Source organism: Chlorocebus sabaeus, chromosome 16 (assembly GCF_047675955.1).
Source record: "Chlorocebus sabaeus isolate Y175 chromosome 16, mChlSab1.0.hap1, whole genome shotgun sequence".
Lineage (NCBI taxonomy): Eukaryota > Metazoa > Chordata > Mammalia > Primates > Cercopithecidae > Chlorocebus > Chlorocebus sabaeus.
The window spans coordinates 59,466,659-59,483,650 of record NC_132919.1 but is presented as its reverse complement, the minus strand read 5'-3'; the positions used below and the strand labels follow the sequence as shown (position 1 = coordinate 59,483,650).

Below are 16,992 nucleotides of genomic sequence, written 5' to 3'. Positions count from 1 at the left end.
TTCGAAAAATCAGTTGTTAAAATTATATATTTATGCTATATCGTTAGCCTCCCTTCTCTTTCTATGACATGTTCATTTTTCATTGTGGCAAAAGCTATCACCCTATATAACCATCAACCTTCAACTTTCCATACTCTTCGCCTACAAAAGTTTCATGTAGCCTCAAGTAGGAAGCCTTCATAAGAGGGCAGTTACCTCTGAAAGCACTGCATTGGGTTCAAGGCTGAAGCTAACCATTCTTAGATTTTTCATCTCCAGATACAGAAAGTACAGTAGAAGAAATGCCACGAAAAAGACAAAAACTTTTCCACTGAGCATACTCATAGAAACTGTTTATTTTGCTTCAGTCTTAAACTTTGACTACTATAATTTAAGATGGGAAGCACTGCAGAAAATGCCCCATATTAAAAACCTATTATCACAAAATGTATGACTTCATCATACCAAATATAAAAACAAGTTGTTATGGTTTAAAAATCTTAGAACTGCTATATTAAACAATTTTTAAGTAGTTAATTATAAGCCATGAACCCCACCCTATGTCCCAAGTTTAGAAGACAATATGTCAAAGATCTCTTTACCAAATAAATAAATATGATAGCACCCTAAATATCTACAAAGATTTCATCTAAAAGTATTTTTTAAATTGTACTTTTAATAATCAAAATACAGAAATAACACTTTAGAACCTATATATAATATGTTTAGATTAAAATATTTTCAATATTCTTTTAACACAGAGATTCAAAGGTCACAAAAGAGTTGAGAAAATTAAACACAACTTACATGCTTTAACTAGCACAAAATTCATACCTTACAGGTGAGAGCAAAGGTCCATGTCTGGTGGGATTTTTTAGTGCTGACAGTAACTGACAGGTCAGGATTGTGCTCTACCTTTACTCCTTCTATACATTCACTAAGCTGAAAACAGAAAGCAATTTACGTTATGTTTTTATTGCTAAGGACACAAACAAAATTTTTTGCATGGAAAATAAATGTTAACAGTTAAGATGATGATGGAACTGTTTACAGAGTAAAGTATTTTATACCTTCATTTTCAGTAATTTTGATAAGAACAAAATATAGTAAAGCTAAAATAAGAGAGGGAAGAAAATTAATCACCACCACAAAATGGCACTCAAAAACTGCCTGAATGAAGGTAATTAATACGGTACAGGCAAATCTTCAAACAAACGGCTTAGTTCTGCTCTTCATTTTAACAAATGGGTCTACTACAGCTACTAAAAACATCATTCTATCAGAATCAAGTTATTTGCAAAGAAGATAAGGAAATAAACCAAAATAGAGCACATAACAAAGTCAAGACTCAAGTTCATTGTTTAAGACAAACAAAAAATAATGTAGCTTATTTTCCTCACCACTTTCTCAGGAGACAATGAATTCATCCACTTTTCTATCAAGGTTTCCATGTAACTGCCTGAGAGCTGTTTATTCTCATTTTGCTGTTTCAATTTTATCAGCCGTGAAGCATATCTTTTCTGCCATTCTGCTAGTTCTTCCTGGGAATGTGCTGAAGTACACTGGGCACCATACCTACATATTCCTTGCTCTAAAAATCTAAGTAGAATAGGAAAGACTGTTTTATCATATACTTTGTTGAACCATTTAAAAATAAACTCCCAGCATTTGCCCTCTGATTCTTCAATAAGAAAAACAAACCTTCATGTGCTGAAAGGCCACATTTATCATACTGTCTTATATAAAGGAGGGAGGAGAGGTTTAGAGAACATTTACAACAGTTAATCAAAACATCAACTCCCCATATTATTCACTGACTTTCTCTGGAATTAGGGGATCCTAAGGCGTAGGTATTCACGTCGGCCCTCCAAAAGAGGCACTGAAAAGTAGCTTCTTTGGTCATATAAGGACTCTATTAGACAATTCCTCTTAGAATAACTGGGTTTTGTTTTTGTTTTCATTTTTTGGGGGTTTTTTTGAGACAGAGTCTCGCTCTGTCACCCAGGCTGGAGTGCAATGGCATAATCTCAACTCACTGAAACCTCTGCCTCCCAGGTTCAAGCAATTCTCTGCCTCAGTCTCCCAAGGAGCTGGGATTACAGGCACCTGCCACCACGCCTGGCTAGGTTTTGTATTTTTAGTAGAGACGGGGTTTCATCATCTTGGCCAGGCTGGTCTTGAACTCCTGATTTCTTGATCCACCCACCTCAGCCTCCCAAAGTGCTGGGATAATAGGTGTGAGCCACCATGCCCAGCCAGAGTAGGATTTTTTTAAAGCAACACTGACATCAAGTGGATTTGCTGCTCACACACAGGTATGCCCTACTTCCCAAAATGATAAGGACCTTAAAAAATTTTTCTACATATGGGAAATTCATTCTCAAAAAAGTTAACATATGATTAATTACCATTGTAAGGCTTTTACTTTTCACCTTTAAACATAGTGATTTTACTCTTCTCTACATTACTATTCCCTATATTTCACTGAAAATATATTAACTTGCTTGAAGTTTTAAATAAATTTAGAATAAAAGTTTTATATTACAGTCACAAATTTATTCAACAGTCATGTTAAATTCAAGAGAATAAATTATAAATGTTCATTTTAAAGGAAACAGAGTCAATGATTTCTCAACGTTTACAACTCAGAAAATTCAACTGACAATTCAGTGATCAAAAACAGATAAAAATAAAATACCTTGATAGTTTTCTTTTTTTTTTGGAGACAGAGCCTTGCTCTGTTGCCCAGGCTGGAGTGCAGTGACACAATCTTGGCTCACTGCAACCTCTGCCTCCTGGGTTCAAGGGATGCTCCCGCCTCAGCCTTCAGAGTAGCTGGGATTACAGGTGCCCGTCACCACAATGCCTGGCTAGTTTTTGTATTTTTAGTAGAGATGGGGCTGCACCATGTTGGCCAGGCTGGTCTGGAACTCCTGACCTCTCAAGTGATGCACCCGCCTTGGCCTCCCAAACAAAGTGCTGGGATTACAGGCATGAGTCACCATGCCCAGCCCTGATCACTAACTTTTTAAAAAAGTTTTAAATACCCTACAAAATTATAGGCAAAGCCAGTTTTTAAATAAAAATAATAAAAACACTGATAAAAGATCTGAGAAAAAATGAAAATTAAACTAGTAATATAATTAAATGGTTGGGCGCAGTGGCTCATGCCTGTAATCCCAGCACTTTGGGAGGCCGAGGCAGGCAGATCACCTGAGGTCAGGAGTTCAAGACCAGCCTGACCAACATGGAGAAACCCCATCTCTACTACAAAATTAGCTGGGGTGGTGGCACATGCCTGTAATCCCAGCTACTTGGGAGGCTGAGGCAGGAGAATCACTTGAACCCGGGAGGTGGAGGTTGCAGTGAGCCGAGATCATGCCATTCCACTCCAGCCTGGGTAACAAGAGCAAAACTCCATCTCAAAAATAAATAAATAAAAATAAATGTAATTAAATGTAAATATAAAACTATAAATAGCAAAAGATAGATGTTATATTACAGACCATTTTTCAATTGGAAAAAATATGGACAGTAAGAAATTAAAAAATGAATCATAGCACAATATAAATTTTCAAATGGTTCACCGTTATTTGAAAAAAATGAGTATATTTAAAACTCTTCCTGATGGTACAACAAAGTACTTGAACTTAAAATTATACTATTTATTAAATTCTGTTACACTTCTGAAGACACATTTCAAATCGTTTTATGTTTCTTTTCAGTATGTCTTAATGGACCAAATCTTTGTCTTTCTATTGCTTGGCTTTAAATTATTTCCCTAAAAAGTGAAAGTGTTATATTCTTATCTGTACTTCAAATCTTCTCATATTTCCTTTTCATAGGACTGTGTTCTATCTCTTCTACAACATAACACCACTAGGATTTTCAATACTTACTCATTAGTTTCCTGACTTTCAATAATCAAAACCATGTAGCAAATTTCCTTCACTACCAAAAGCGATCTAAAGAGGTACTAAGAATTTATATCTAAAAATCCCACTAGTTACAAGTTCTTACAAAAAGAACTGAAGAGTTTATCATATGTAACTTTAATCATTCCTTCCACATTAATAAATTATTAAATTTTGAAAGGTTAGCCCTTCAATATGAATTATTCATAAATTCTACATAAGAATTACATGAAGATAATATTTTTCAGAAAGGTTAAAACAATTTAACATTTCTTTATTTTACTTTTTACATAAAGTATTGTCAACTTCAATCACCACAACCTAAGTAAATTTCACATTAACAAATGGCCATGGTCAGGTGTGGTGGCTCACATCTGTAATTCCAGCATTTTGGGAGGCCAAGGCAGGAGAATCGCTTGAGCTCAGGAGTTCAAAACCAGCCTGAGCAACATGGAGAAACCCCGTCTCTACAAAAACATACAAAAATCAGTCAGGCTTGGTGGTACACACAGGTAGTCCCAGCTACTTGGGAGACTGAGGTGAAAGGATCACTTGAGCCTGGGAGGCAGAGATGGCAGTGACCTGTGATTGAGCCACTGCATTCCCATCTGAGCAACGGAGTGAGACTCTGTCTCAAAAAAAAAAAAAAAAAAAAAAAGAAAAGAAAGAAAGAAAAGAAAAACAAAAGGACAGAAATTAAGTTCAGCTATAATAATACAACTGGTATTATAAAAGACTACTGAGGCTGGGCACAGTGGCTCATGCCTGTAATCCCAGCACTTTGGGAGGCCAAAGCGGGCAGATCACGCGATCAGGAGTTTAAGACCAGCCTAGCCAACACAGTGAAACCCCATCTCTACTAAACATACAAAACAATTAGCCAGGTATGGTGGCACGTGCCTGTAATTCCAGCTACTCAGGAGGCTGAGGAAGGAGAATCGCTTAAACCCGGGAGGCGGAGGTTGCAGTGGGCCGAGATCGTGCCACTGCATTCCAGCCTGGGGGACAGGGAGAGACTCCATCTCAAAAAAAAATAAATAAAAATAAAAGACTACTGAACAGTCTTAACAACCTGCACTTAGATCACTGTTTTTTAGAATTAAAGGAAGACGACTCATCAATATGCTTTTGACTTTTATTATTTAATGATAATGACCTTTATGGCTTCTGTTTCAAATTGAAAATAAACCATTTCACTCCATTAGATAAGGAAAATTATCTGTTCTTTCAACAAAACATGTCATTGTTTAAAAAAAAAATTCACATTACCTTTTACACAAAGTATATTCCTCGCTGCTTGTGATTCCCCTAGGTGGTGGGCGGAAATGCCAACCATTACAAGATCCTAGGGAGTAATTAGGATATAGTCTTATCATTTGAGGCTAGCCAGTAATTCTGATATTTTAATGTATAAGAAATACTACAATCCCTCCACACACATCATCCCATATGATGTAAAAAAGAACATGACATACTTGCCTCTACCAAAAAAGTAATCTACCAATCAGCTACCTAAAACGTAGGAATCACTGAAGAGGCAGTTTCCCAGCAGTTAGTTAAATCAAGCTGGTGACTCTGACTCTGTCCCAGCAACTGGTGGACAGGTTTCCATGCAATCTCTTCCCTAACAGCACAAGGCGAGTGGCTGGCATATTTGTCATTTCTAGGCATGGGATGTTTGTCTATCAGGAATTCCTTCAGGAATGAAAAAAATCATTGTATCCTGGAAGGAAAGCTTACATAACAAATTCCACTACTGCATAGTGAGAAGAAGCTACACGTTATCACATTATCATCCATGTTCCTTAGGATTTGTCTGTCACATGTCACTGTAGAATGTAATCCTTTTTTATAATTGAAATAAAGTTCAAAAAGTTGAATTCTGAGACAGGAGCTAGAAACGTAATTATTTATTTACTTGTGAATACAATGAGCTTTGACTTGTTTGGATAAGAGTTTCTAAATAAGCCAGGGAAAATAAGGATTATGAGGGAAAACAGACTAGAGCTTTATAGAGGTTGAGCAGCAACAAGTTTCAAGGAACTTACAGTCATTTTCTACTCCCTCACAAGTCATTATGCCCCCCAGAAAAGGAAAAGAAAGATATTCAGTCAGGTTGAGTTTAAAGCTGTGCTTCATCTCTTACTAGCTGTGTGACTTTGGGGGAACTCATAAACCTTAATGTCAGTTTCATCACCTGTCAAAAAGATGAAGGACTCTAAGAAGTCAGTACATGTTTTGTGAAAGACACTGCCCGTAGTACACAGCATTCAGCAGGCACTCAATGAATGTTCATCTTTTCCCTTTCCTCTGGTGAGAGGAGAGGAGATCACAGAGTTTCATTAGGGCAGGAACAACTCAGCTTACAGATCAAAACTTCCAAATACTGGTAACTGTACTAGCATAGGACAGAGAAAGAAGAAAAATCTTCCCTCTACAGATTGTTAAGAATGATGTTTAAATTTAGTCCTACATGGAGGCAAGGAAATAAACAAGATGACCTCTGAAGTTACCTCCTACCTTCATTACTCCATTATTCTATGAAAAAGTACCAGGGAGAAAATTGCTTTCATCTACACCTACTTCTTAAAATTAAAATCTTATATTCTCTCCTACATCTCCATTTATAAGTACTGCAACTCAGTAAATTTTCTCCCAATAATTAATAAAAAAGCAAAGCCCATATTCACAGCTACCAGAAGTTACACGGTGTTTGGCACTTACCCTCATCTAAGTCTTCCACGTGATATCCAGAGAGGGCATTACTAGTTGCTGTCTGCAATTTTCCAAATGAAAGACATTTTTTAAGGAAGAAATAATCAGTTGATGCTGAACTAAATTTGAACATTTTCAACATTAAAACAAAGGTGAAGTTGGAATACTCAGAAATTTTTAATAACATTAATATGTTGCCAATGATTTTTGTCTTTTTCTATGTTAAACTATAATTAAATACGGAAAACATGTATTTGTGAGGTTCTCATTAAGGAAACTGATAGAGACCTCCTACACAGAAATTAACTGGCAGAAGAAGAGAAGTCCAAGTCCCCGGTCCTGAACCTCACAGGGTAGCATCTTCCATCCATTTATTCACTTTACTGTCCTCTTCATAACACCTTGAAAATGTCTGATTACAGAGGTCCTTTTCCATTTTTTTTCTTTTTTTTTGAGACCAAGTCTTGCTCTTTCACCCGGGCTGGAGTGAAGTGGCACAATCTCAGCTTACTGCAACATCCACCCCCTGGGTTCAAGTGATTCTCCTGCTTTAACCTCCTGAGTAGGTGGGATTACAGATGCCCATCACCATGCCTGACTAATTTTTGTATTTTTAACAGAGATGGGGTTTCACCATGTTGGCCAGGCTGGTCTCCAACTCCTGACCTCAGGTGATCCACCCACCTCGGCCTCCCAAAGTGCTAGAATTACAGGCATGAGCCACCGCGCCCAGCTACAGGTTCCTTTCTCTTGCAGCTAATGGCATGCTACCAGTTTGGAGCCTGGGAGCACTTCCTGCCAGGTCCCCCACTCACTCTGAGATGAGCCCTTCTCCCACAGAGAAGTCCAAGGCTAGGGATCCATTCGCTCTAACTTCCTTAGATAAATCGCCAATCTGCGCATTTGGTTCTAACTTTACCCTAAGCTCTACACCTCCAATTTCAACAAAGTGCCAACCATAGTACTTTTTCTAAACTATTCTGTAGTATTTTACATGCTGGATCATTATCAGCTATATACAGATCTGCTGTCAGCAGCCTGTAACTGCCTTTCTATATTCTTGTGCCTCTCAAAGTATCTAGCACATAATAATGGGTGCTCAGTAAATGTTGGATGAGTGGGTGGGTGGATAGATAAGACGGTTGATGAGATGGATGGAGGGAGGGAGGGAGGGATGGATGGATGGATGGATGGATGGATGGGTGGATGGATGGGTGGGTGGGTGCGTGGGTGGCTGGGTGGATGGATAAATGGATGATTTACCTAAGCACTTTAAATGCAATGGGTCCAAAGCAAAATTCATCAACTTTATCCCAAAGTTGATCCTTCTTCAGTGTCCTTTATCACAAGTTAATGGATTCTTCATACCCAAAGAGAGCCAAGCTGAAATTTTTAAAGCCATCTTGAACTCCTCCCTCTTCTATCCTGCCCTGAATATTCTCCAAATCTTGTCCAAATAGGTCCAGAATGTCTTTCATCTCTCTTACATTCTCTCCTCCCACTTCCACTGTCCTAGGTAAAGCCCTAATTACCACTTATCTCATTTATCCCTGAACCAACTGACAGCTTGCCAATCTTGCCCTGTATCAAGTCACCTGTGGGTCTTTACTAAGTGATATGGTTTGGCTGTGTCCCCACCCAAATCTCATCTTGAATTGTAGCTCCCATAATTCCCTCATGTTGTGGGAGGGACCCAGTGGGAGACAACTGAATCATGGGAGCAGTTTCCCCCGTATCATTCTTGTGGTAGTGAATAAGTCTGATAACATCTAATGGTTTTATAAGTGGAAACCCCTTTCACGTGGCTCTCATTCTTCTCGTCTGCCGCCATGTGGATGTGCCTTTCACCTTCCGCTATGATTGTGAGCCCTCCCCAGCCACACGGAACCATGAGTCCATTAAACCTTTCTACTGTAAACTGCCCAGTCTCAAGTATGTCTTTATTAGCAGCGTGAAAACAGACAAATATAGACTAATATACTTAGCTATCCCTATCCTTTAAACTCAGTTCTCACACTTCTGCCTCCCTGATTTCCCTGCAGAGTTTTCCCCTTTCCCTGCCTGTATTTTGTGATAGCACTTACTGACCACAGGCTGCCCTGTGTGCACATTAGCTATGTGCATCTCTGACCTGACAGATTGCTTTTCATGGACATCTCAGCTTTCCAGAGCCTTGAACAGCACAGGTGCTCAGTAAATGTTAAACTGAATCAGAAGGAGTAAACAGTATCCCAAGATGAAATCTGGAATATCTTGTACCATAGAAAGAATGTCATGAATGCTAACTGGTCATAACTGAAACAATACTATCACTATAATTTATATGCGGTTGATTAAATTGTACTTTTTAGGTTGGGCTTGAACTAAACTCTGTAATACTGTTTCTACAGGAAAATGCCTTCTGATTATCAGTAAAGCACTTACTAAGAAGTTTTTAAAAGGCAACCCGTTCTTTTTATAAAATGAAGGGCTGAACATAAGAATACAGAGTTAACAAATCAGGAGTAACTACTCATATTATAAGCATTCTATGCTGCAAAAAAAAAAAAAAAAAGCCATTAAAAGATCTCTTTAAATTCTCCAAGCAAGGTCTATGTGCCACTGTCACAAACTAGCCCTTCAAATGATTCTGTTTACATAACATATATAAATAGATAAGTTAAAAATTCACTGCAAGTAGGAAAATTTTAAAGTATCTCCTTTTAAAAACCTATCAAAATAAATTTATCAAATGTGCAAGAAAAATAACAGGAATAAAAATGTTTAATAAACATTATTAAAATGTTTTGGTCATAAAATAAAGCCTAAAACACTTATAAATGTTGGCAAGAACACCACACGGTGCATTTCAGCAGGCAGCGCCTGCAAGGATCAGTGGCGACCCACGCAGGCCTGTGCTGACACTGAGCTCTAGGTCTCGTGGGAATCTGGGGAGCAGCACATGCTCAGCAGAGAACTGGCAAAGTAAGGCACTCAGCCCGGCTAAGTATTTAGCAGTACTGGCTTTTAGGTTCCAAAGCGTTGTGATTGTTTTTTAAACACTCTATTTATGCGCTTATACTCCAAAACAAAAAGACAACAGTTTATCATCATTAGTCTTTACTGACACCTTCAGGAAAAACGGCCAAAGATTACACTGCTAGAACTATAAATTCAGAATTAAATCTATTAATCAGATATTTTAAATGTTACTAAAGAATGTTTACTAAACAATACTTGTTTTTGTTTTTATAAATCAGCCTTGAGTTCCAGGTCTTTAGTCTCATCCACTAGCATTTCCAAGTTAAACGCCAACTTAGCCCAATCTTTAAATAACAAATTGTTGCTATTTTTAAATGTGTCATGTGCAATAATCAATAAGGGTAGCATTGTTTGTTAGCTTTTCCTAAACGGTTATCTTTTAATAACATCAATTCACTAACCAAAAAGACTACTACTCTAGTCAGATAGAAAAAAAATTACAAAAACTTAAGTCACTTCTTCCAAAAGTATAGTCACAAAATAAGAGTCAAGTGATATTTGTGGCCTTACATGCAACAGGATTATAAACGTTAAAAATAAAATAAATTGCGTGTGTTTATCAGATGTAAACCTGGTAATTCAATTAAGGCAATAAAAGAAGAACAAAGCCAAAAATCTTAATGAAATGAAAGGTCATTTTATGCTTTCATTTTAAAAGTCTACAACATTTACAACTGCCTTCTGTTACTTCTTAGAAATTAAAATGGCTACATATACACTATTAGGTTGGTGCAAAGTAATTGTGGTTTTGCCATTATTTATTTATTTATTTACTTTATTTTTATTTTTATTTTTTGAGACACAGTCTCACTCTGTCGCCCAGGCTGGAGTACAATGGTACAATCTCAGTTGACTGCAACCTCCGCCTCCTGGGTTCAAGCCATTCTCCTGCCTCAGCCTCCCAAGTAGATGGGATTACAGGCGCCTGCCACCATGCCTGGCTAATTTTTGTATTTTTAGTAGAGACAGGGTTTCAACATGTTGGTCAGGCTGGTCTCAAACTCCCGACCTCAGGTGATCCGCCCACCTTGGTCTCCCAAAGTGCTGGGATTCTAGGCGTGAGCCACCGCACCGGGCCTGTTTTGCCATTCCTTTCAAAGGCAAAAACTGCAATTACTTTTGCACCAACCTAATACCTATATATACAAATGGCTTTGAAGTTAGTGAGAGCTTACTAATTCTTGGTTAATTCACAATCAGGCAACATAAGACAAAGAAAATGAAATTTAGAAGAAAAAGCCTAATAGTAGCAAAACATTTATTTTTTCCAGCTTGTATAATCCACGGTAACCATCTTCTTTGCTGTTTTTTGGTATGAACTGGGATACATTACTACATTTGGAATCGAAAGGAACCTACAGGAGGTCAAAGTTGACACCAGGGTCTCTGTACATCCCCTCTGGCTGTCTGAAGTGCCCTCCATCTCACTCTCTGTGAGATAAGCACCTTCTGGACTCTCAGCTCTTGATTTAACTGTCTCAGTCCCTGGCCACCAAATCCAGTGATTTTTCCAGCAGAAGAGTTCATTCTTTTCCCTCATACCACCTACTTCTCTGTGAATTACACCTATGGTTGTTTAATTCATTTATTTGTCTATCTCCTTCCTAAACTTTAACCTCCAAGAGGACAAGAACCATGTTCAGTGTTGTATCCCCAGCAACAAGGACAGTACCTAGCACACAGGAAGTGCTCGATTCTTGAATAAATAAGCCAATTAATCACTGTACGTGGGCTTTTATTTATGACCAAAGCTGACAAAATGGCTTTTTAAATAAGACATCTAAAAATAAAAATACTTTTGTTTTTTGTTTTTTTGAGACAGAGTCTTGCTCTGTCGCCCAGGCTGGAGTGCAGTGGCGCGATCTCAGCTCACTGCAAGCTCCGCCCCCCGGGTTCCCGCCATTCTCCTGCCTCAGCCTCCCGAGTAGCTGGGACTACAGGCGCCCGCCACCACGCCCGGCTAGATTTTTGTATTTTTTAGTAGAGACGGGGTTTCACGGTGTTAGCCAGGATGCTCTCGATCTCCTGACCTTGTGATCCGTCCGCCTCGGCCTCCCAAAGTGCTGGGATTACAGGATTGAGCCACCGCGCCTGGCCATAAAAATACTTTCATATGCCTATATGAAGAAGAGAAATTTGAGACTTACAAAGCTCAGGGCCTTTTACATGCCACTGTTGTCCCCGACCTTCCATGTGTCCTCCAAGTCCTTCACTGAAGTACTTTTTTGTTCATTATTTATCCTCACACACATTATTTCCATCTCCTAAACACATTCCTTAAAGACAGTCCTTAAGTCACAGACTTCCATCAGGTGCTTTAAAAAAGACAAAAAGAAGGCCTGGTGTGGTAGCTCATGCCTGTAATCCCAGCACTTTGGGAGACAGAGGCAGACGGATCACTTGAGCCCAGGAGACCAGCCGGGGCAACATGGCAAAACTCCATCTCTAGCAAAAATTAAAAATAAAAATATTAGCCAGGCGGTGGAGTGCGCCCATAGTTCCAGCTACTCAGGAGGCTTAGGTGGGAGGATCACCTGAGCCGAGGGAGGTCGAGGTTGCAGTGAGCTGTGATCACGCCACTGCACTCCAACCTGGGTAACAGAGCGAGACCCAGTCTCAAATAAATAAATAAGAAATAAATAAGGCTTGAGGAGTATCTCATTTTTAATGATAGCATTTCATTTTCTAGTAGCCAGAAGTAGTTAAAAACTAACTTTCCCAATCATCTTCCCATTTGTTGTCCAGGAGAAGCAGCGTTCCCAGGATGGGACTGTGGGTTACGGGGGTTACGAGGGTAGGCTGGCAGTCCCACTGCCCCACCTTTACAGACTTGCCTTCCGGCTGATGTCACAAAGGTTTTCCAAAATTTAATACATAATGCTTACTAGACAGATTGAGTCAAACTCTTCCAAACAGATCCACTGAAATGGTCTTACCTCTGTTTCTGAAAGAAGTGTTTTTAGTCTTGTCAAATCCTTTGTTACCATCCCATTCTGAAAGGGTGAATAAAAAAGAGAAAAACCAATTAGTATATTAGTTCTTTACTACGGCAACTTAGCTCAATTCCTCTGTTTCTGAAGTTTATTTGTAAAAAACAATGTTATCCTCATCCCTCATCACTACTACTATTAACAATGATAATAAAGCAACACATCTACAAGGAAAGTTTAAAAGGTTAACAGGAAAAACTATACAGAGTGCCTTTTCTGGTAAGTAAAACCACTGTATTCACCTTACATTAATTAAAATTAATTCAAGAAAATATTAACAACAGGTACCACCACAGAGCAAGATAGCATAAATGAAAAGGGAAATAATCTATAGCTGTTTTTAACCTTTTCCCTAAGATTAATAAGCTTTTATGTACAAAATGGTGAATTCAGCCATGATTCAGGAAGATTCATAAGCTGATCACACCACTTTAAAAATGACTCTTTAATAAAAGGAAAATACTTTTCTGAAATCTAAATTTCATTTGAGATTTAAAAGTAAATTACTCTTTACTAGTTTTAAATTTAAAAACAACAAGTAAAACTGTAATATACTTAACTTATACAGAAAAGTCCTTTAATGACAATCTTAATAACAAAGAAGAGAGATATTCCTTTATCAGCTACTTAGAACTAAATAGCTATATAATTTTTCTATGCTAATAAATTTTAGCTTTTAAGTTCATTTGTGAATCTGGTGAAATCAAAAGACACTGATAAACATAATTAAACAAGTCACTGCACAATAATTCCTTAGAAAATAACTATCCCGAGATGGGCCAATACATTACACTCAAAAACATACCAAGTACTTTCCTAACTTCTTTTTAACCAAATATAGTTATTTAATATTTGAAGTAAAAGCACAAATCTGCCTCATAATTTTATCACCTATATCAATTCAGAATAGGTAAGATACAGGGAATTCACACAGCAGAGCAAAGTATACATATACTTTCTTGCTCTCACTGTTTTTCATTACGATTCTTGAAAAGTATCAACAAATTTCATAAGTTACGAACTGGTTTTAAAAAAAAGGTTATAGCTCTTCCACTTTCTACAGATTATCAATTCCAAAGTTTCAAAAAGTAGTCCTTCAACTATCTTAACCAAAAAAAAGCCAAAAAATTAAACACAGTGCTGAGCAAGTGGCATATGCCTACTGCCCTAGCTATTGAGGAGGTTGAAACAGCATCACTTGAGGCCAAGAGTTCAGAGCTGTAGTGCACTATGATCACCCCCTGTGAATAGCCACTGCACTCCAGCCTCAGCAATATAGCAAGACCCTGTCACTTAAAAAAATCAAATGCTACATTTACAAAATTGATTATAAAGTCTCAATAATGAGTTAGCTAGTTCCATCAGAGCGGTTATGGATATTACTTACACACATATGAAAAGAAACAGAAGCCCTTATTACTTAGTCTGGATAGATTTAAACATTTATGAAATAAATAGTTGAATGTAAGAACCCTATCAGATCATATGTCCACATCAGCATTTTAAAACTCAGGCTCTGTTAAATCCTATCTTTAAAGAAAATCACTTAGTTAACCTAAATTATTTAAAAGTATCTATAATTCTTATACATATAATCACAAACTACAAGAATCAATAATTAAATATCAGTTTGGTCTTGAAAAAAGAGCAGGGGCTCACGCCTGTAATCCCAGCACTTTGGGAGGCCAAGGAGGGAGGATCACTTGAGCCCAGGAGTTCAAGACCCGCCTGGGCAACACGATGAGACCTCGTCTCCACAAAAAGTCAAAAATTAGCAGGGATGGTGGTGCGCATCTGTAGTCCCAGCTACTCAGGAGGCTGAGGCAGGAGGATCACTTAGGCCTAGGAGGTTGAAGCTGCAGTGTGCAGTGATCACACCACTTCATTCAGCCTAGACAACAGACTGAGACCTTGTCACAAAAAAAAAAAAAGAAAGAAAGAAAAGAAAGACAGGTATTACATCTCAGGATACTCATGAATTTTGCTTTCTAATAAGAACTAAGAGAAAAAAAGACACACTTTTTTTCCCACAATATAGCTAAGGAATCAAATAAAAATTTGTTTTCAGGCATACAAAATTAGAGCTTATCAACATACCAGGGACTCTCCTGTCAGTGACTTGGCAAGAATGGTGGATATAGGTTGGAGCTTCCCTTTCAGCTGCATGCAGCAAAGCACTGCCCGAAAGGCATCCTCTCCCTTGGCCAGTCCTTCTCCCAGCACTGCCATGAAAGAACAGCCACCATTAACCACATGGACATTTAATGCACAATTTTCTTGATTATAGTATTAACACACTATCACAAGCATGGTTTTTTATATGTTAAAAGAATAACTTCAAATACTAGAGGGAAGCAGTGATGTTTCTATTCTGTCCAAAACAGGCATATAAGAACAAGAAAAAACATGCGGCAATAAACATACCGAACTTACAACCAGTTGAGATCAAAATCACAGGAAGAATCAATCCTAAAGCTCTCGAGGGAAAAATACTGTTCAACCTATGAACTGGGTAAACGAGGGTTTTTAAACTGCAGACTTAGCTGAATAAAGTTCTCATGTTTTTTACAGTGACATAAGACTGGGTACCATTAAAATGAATAAGAATAGAAACTGCAAATCTCAACTAGATATTCCTAACCAATTAAGAATTAGTCTTTATCAAATCCAACAAGATTTACTAAGAATCCAATGGCCCAGTGGCCACAGAAAATGCTACCCAAATTGTTTGCAAGGGTTTGCAGATTTAATCTAACACAATCATGAGGATCATGTTTCTAACGAAACAGAATATACTCATTTTTATGCCATGTCATTTGAGATGATTTCTCACAGCAACTGCTAATGGTTCAACTAGCAGAGCAATCTGTATCCTTCTCTGCATTGCTAAGTCCAAGGTTCTATTATTAGTTTGTACATACTTTAGCTTCCTTTGCAAGAAAATAATTTGCTGAAAGAAAATATTTTAGAAATTATTTTTTATAAATGTTTAAGTATAGTATAACATACCATACATATAAAGTCCACTGGATCTGTTCATATTTTTGTTGTTATGAATATATCTTCTCATATTGTTTGATTTTTTATTACACAAACAAAAAAGTTCATCATAATCTCACTACTCAACAGTTTTCACTTATTCATTTTCTCCTCCAATTCTGATCAATATTCACATAATATTTACAATGATTGTAACTGATGCCAACATGACAGCTTGTATTCTATTTTTTTGCCCTCAGCACATTCAGTATTTTCCATGTGATCAGTGCTTATCATATTATTGGCTATATAATGTTCTATCAAGTAGATACATCAACTTATTTAACCTTTTCCTTGCAAGATAATTCCAATTATTAACTATTAAAAATAACACCATAATAAAAATCTTTACATATACCCTTCATTGAATCAGATTACTAAATTGAAAGTTGCAGTCTCTCTGTATTTGAAAGGGTTTTATTAAATTATTTTTAGTTTGGACAAATCAATTGTTTCAATCCATCCATATTACAGATCACTCATCTACTCAACAGTCACTAGATAATTCCAATTAAGTGAAAAACTCCAATAAGGTATCATTAAGAATCTCTTGAGTGTCTTACAAAGTTCCAAGGTAAGTATTCATTTCCCTCAGATCTTACTATTCCTAAAACTCTTCAAATCTGACCTTGGGCAAGTTACTTTATCTCTCTGACCCTCAGTGTGGCCATCTGTAAAACAGAAACATGTATAAATTTGCCATTAAAGATTAAATGAAATAATACAACTAAAATGCTCTCGCCAGGCATGGTGGTTCACGCCTGTAATCCCAGCATTTTGGGAGGCCGAGGCGGGCAGATCACCTGAGGTCAGGAGTTCAAGACCAGCCTGGCCAACATGGTAAAACCCCGTTTCTACTAAAAATACAAAAATTAGCGGGCATGGTGGCAGGCACCTATAATCCCAGCTACTCGGGAGGCTGAGGCAGGAGAACTGCTTGAACCCAGGGGGCAGAGGTTGCAGTGAGCCGAGATCGCACCACTGCACTCCAGCCTAGGGGACAAGGGCGAAACTCCGTCTCAAAAAAAAAAAAAAAATTGCTCTGAAGAAAAATGACACTCCTACTAAGGTATGGATTAGTTACATCACTAAGCCTGTTTCCTCCCCTATCAGATGGAGGTGACAGTAGCTACTTCATAAGGTTATGATAAAGATGAATTATGCTAATTAGAAAAGTATCTAGCAGTCTCCTGCATAAGTAAGAGTTCCCTACATATTACCTTCCCCTTCTAAAAATTTTACAGCAGTACTGAGCACTGCTGAGGAAATATCTTAGTTCATTTTTAGTAACAGATATTAAGAAACTAGTTGTCAAGAGCTGAAAAATGTTTGCA

General features: G+C 37.7%; 1 protein-coding gene across 6 annotated transcripts in view; it reads right to left on the bottom strand.

Annotated features, from left to right (window-relative positions):
* Positions 1 to 16,992, bottom strand: part of HELZ (helicase with zinc finger) — a 175,380-nt gene that overhangs the window by 118,668 nt on the left and 39,720 nt on the right. For 5 of the 6 annotated variants that reach the window (XM_008012026.3, XM_008012025.3, XM_008012033.3 and 2 more), the window contains 6 exons: positions 14,717 to 14,841; positions 12,566 to 12,622; positions 6,618 to 6,669; positions 5,163 to 5,238; positions 1,380 to 1,578; positions 814 to 921 (listed from right to left, as the gene is read on the bottom strand). In XM_008012026.3, the coding sequence (XP_008010217.3) occupies positions 814 to 921; positions 1,380 to 1,578; positions 5,163 to 5,238; positions 6,618 to 6,669; positions 12,566 to 12,622; positions 14,717 to 14,841 (617 nt within the window). Of the gene's footprint in view, positions 1 to 813; positions 922 to 1,379; positions 1,579 to 5,162; positions 5,239 to 6,617; positions 6,670 to 12,565; positions 12,623 to 14,716; positions 14,842 to 16,992 lie in introns of those variants that run through there. The other variant, XM_073005102.1, reaches the window with a different exon arrangement.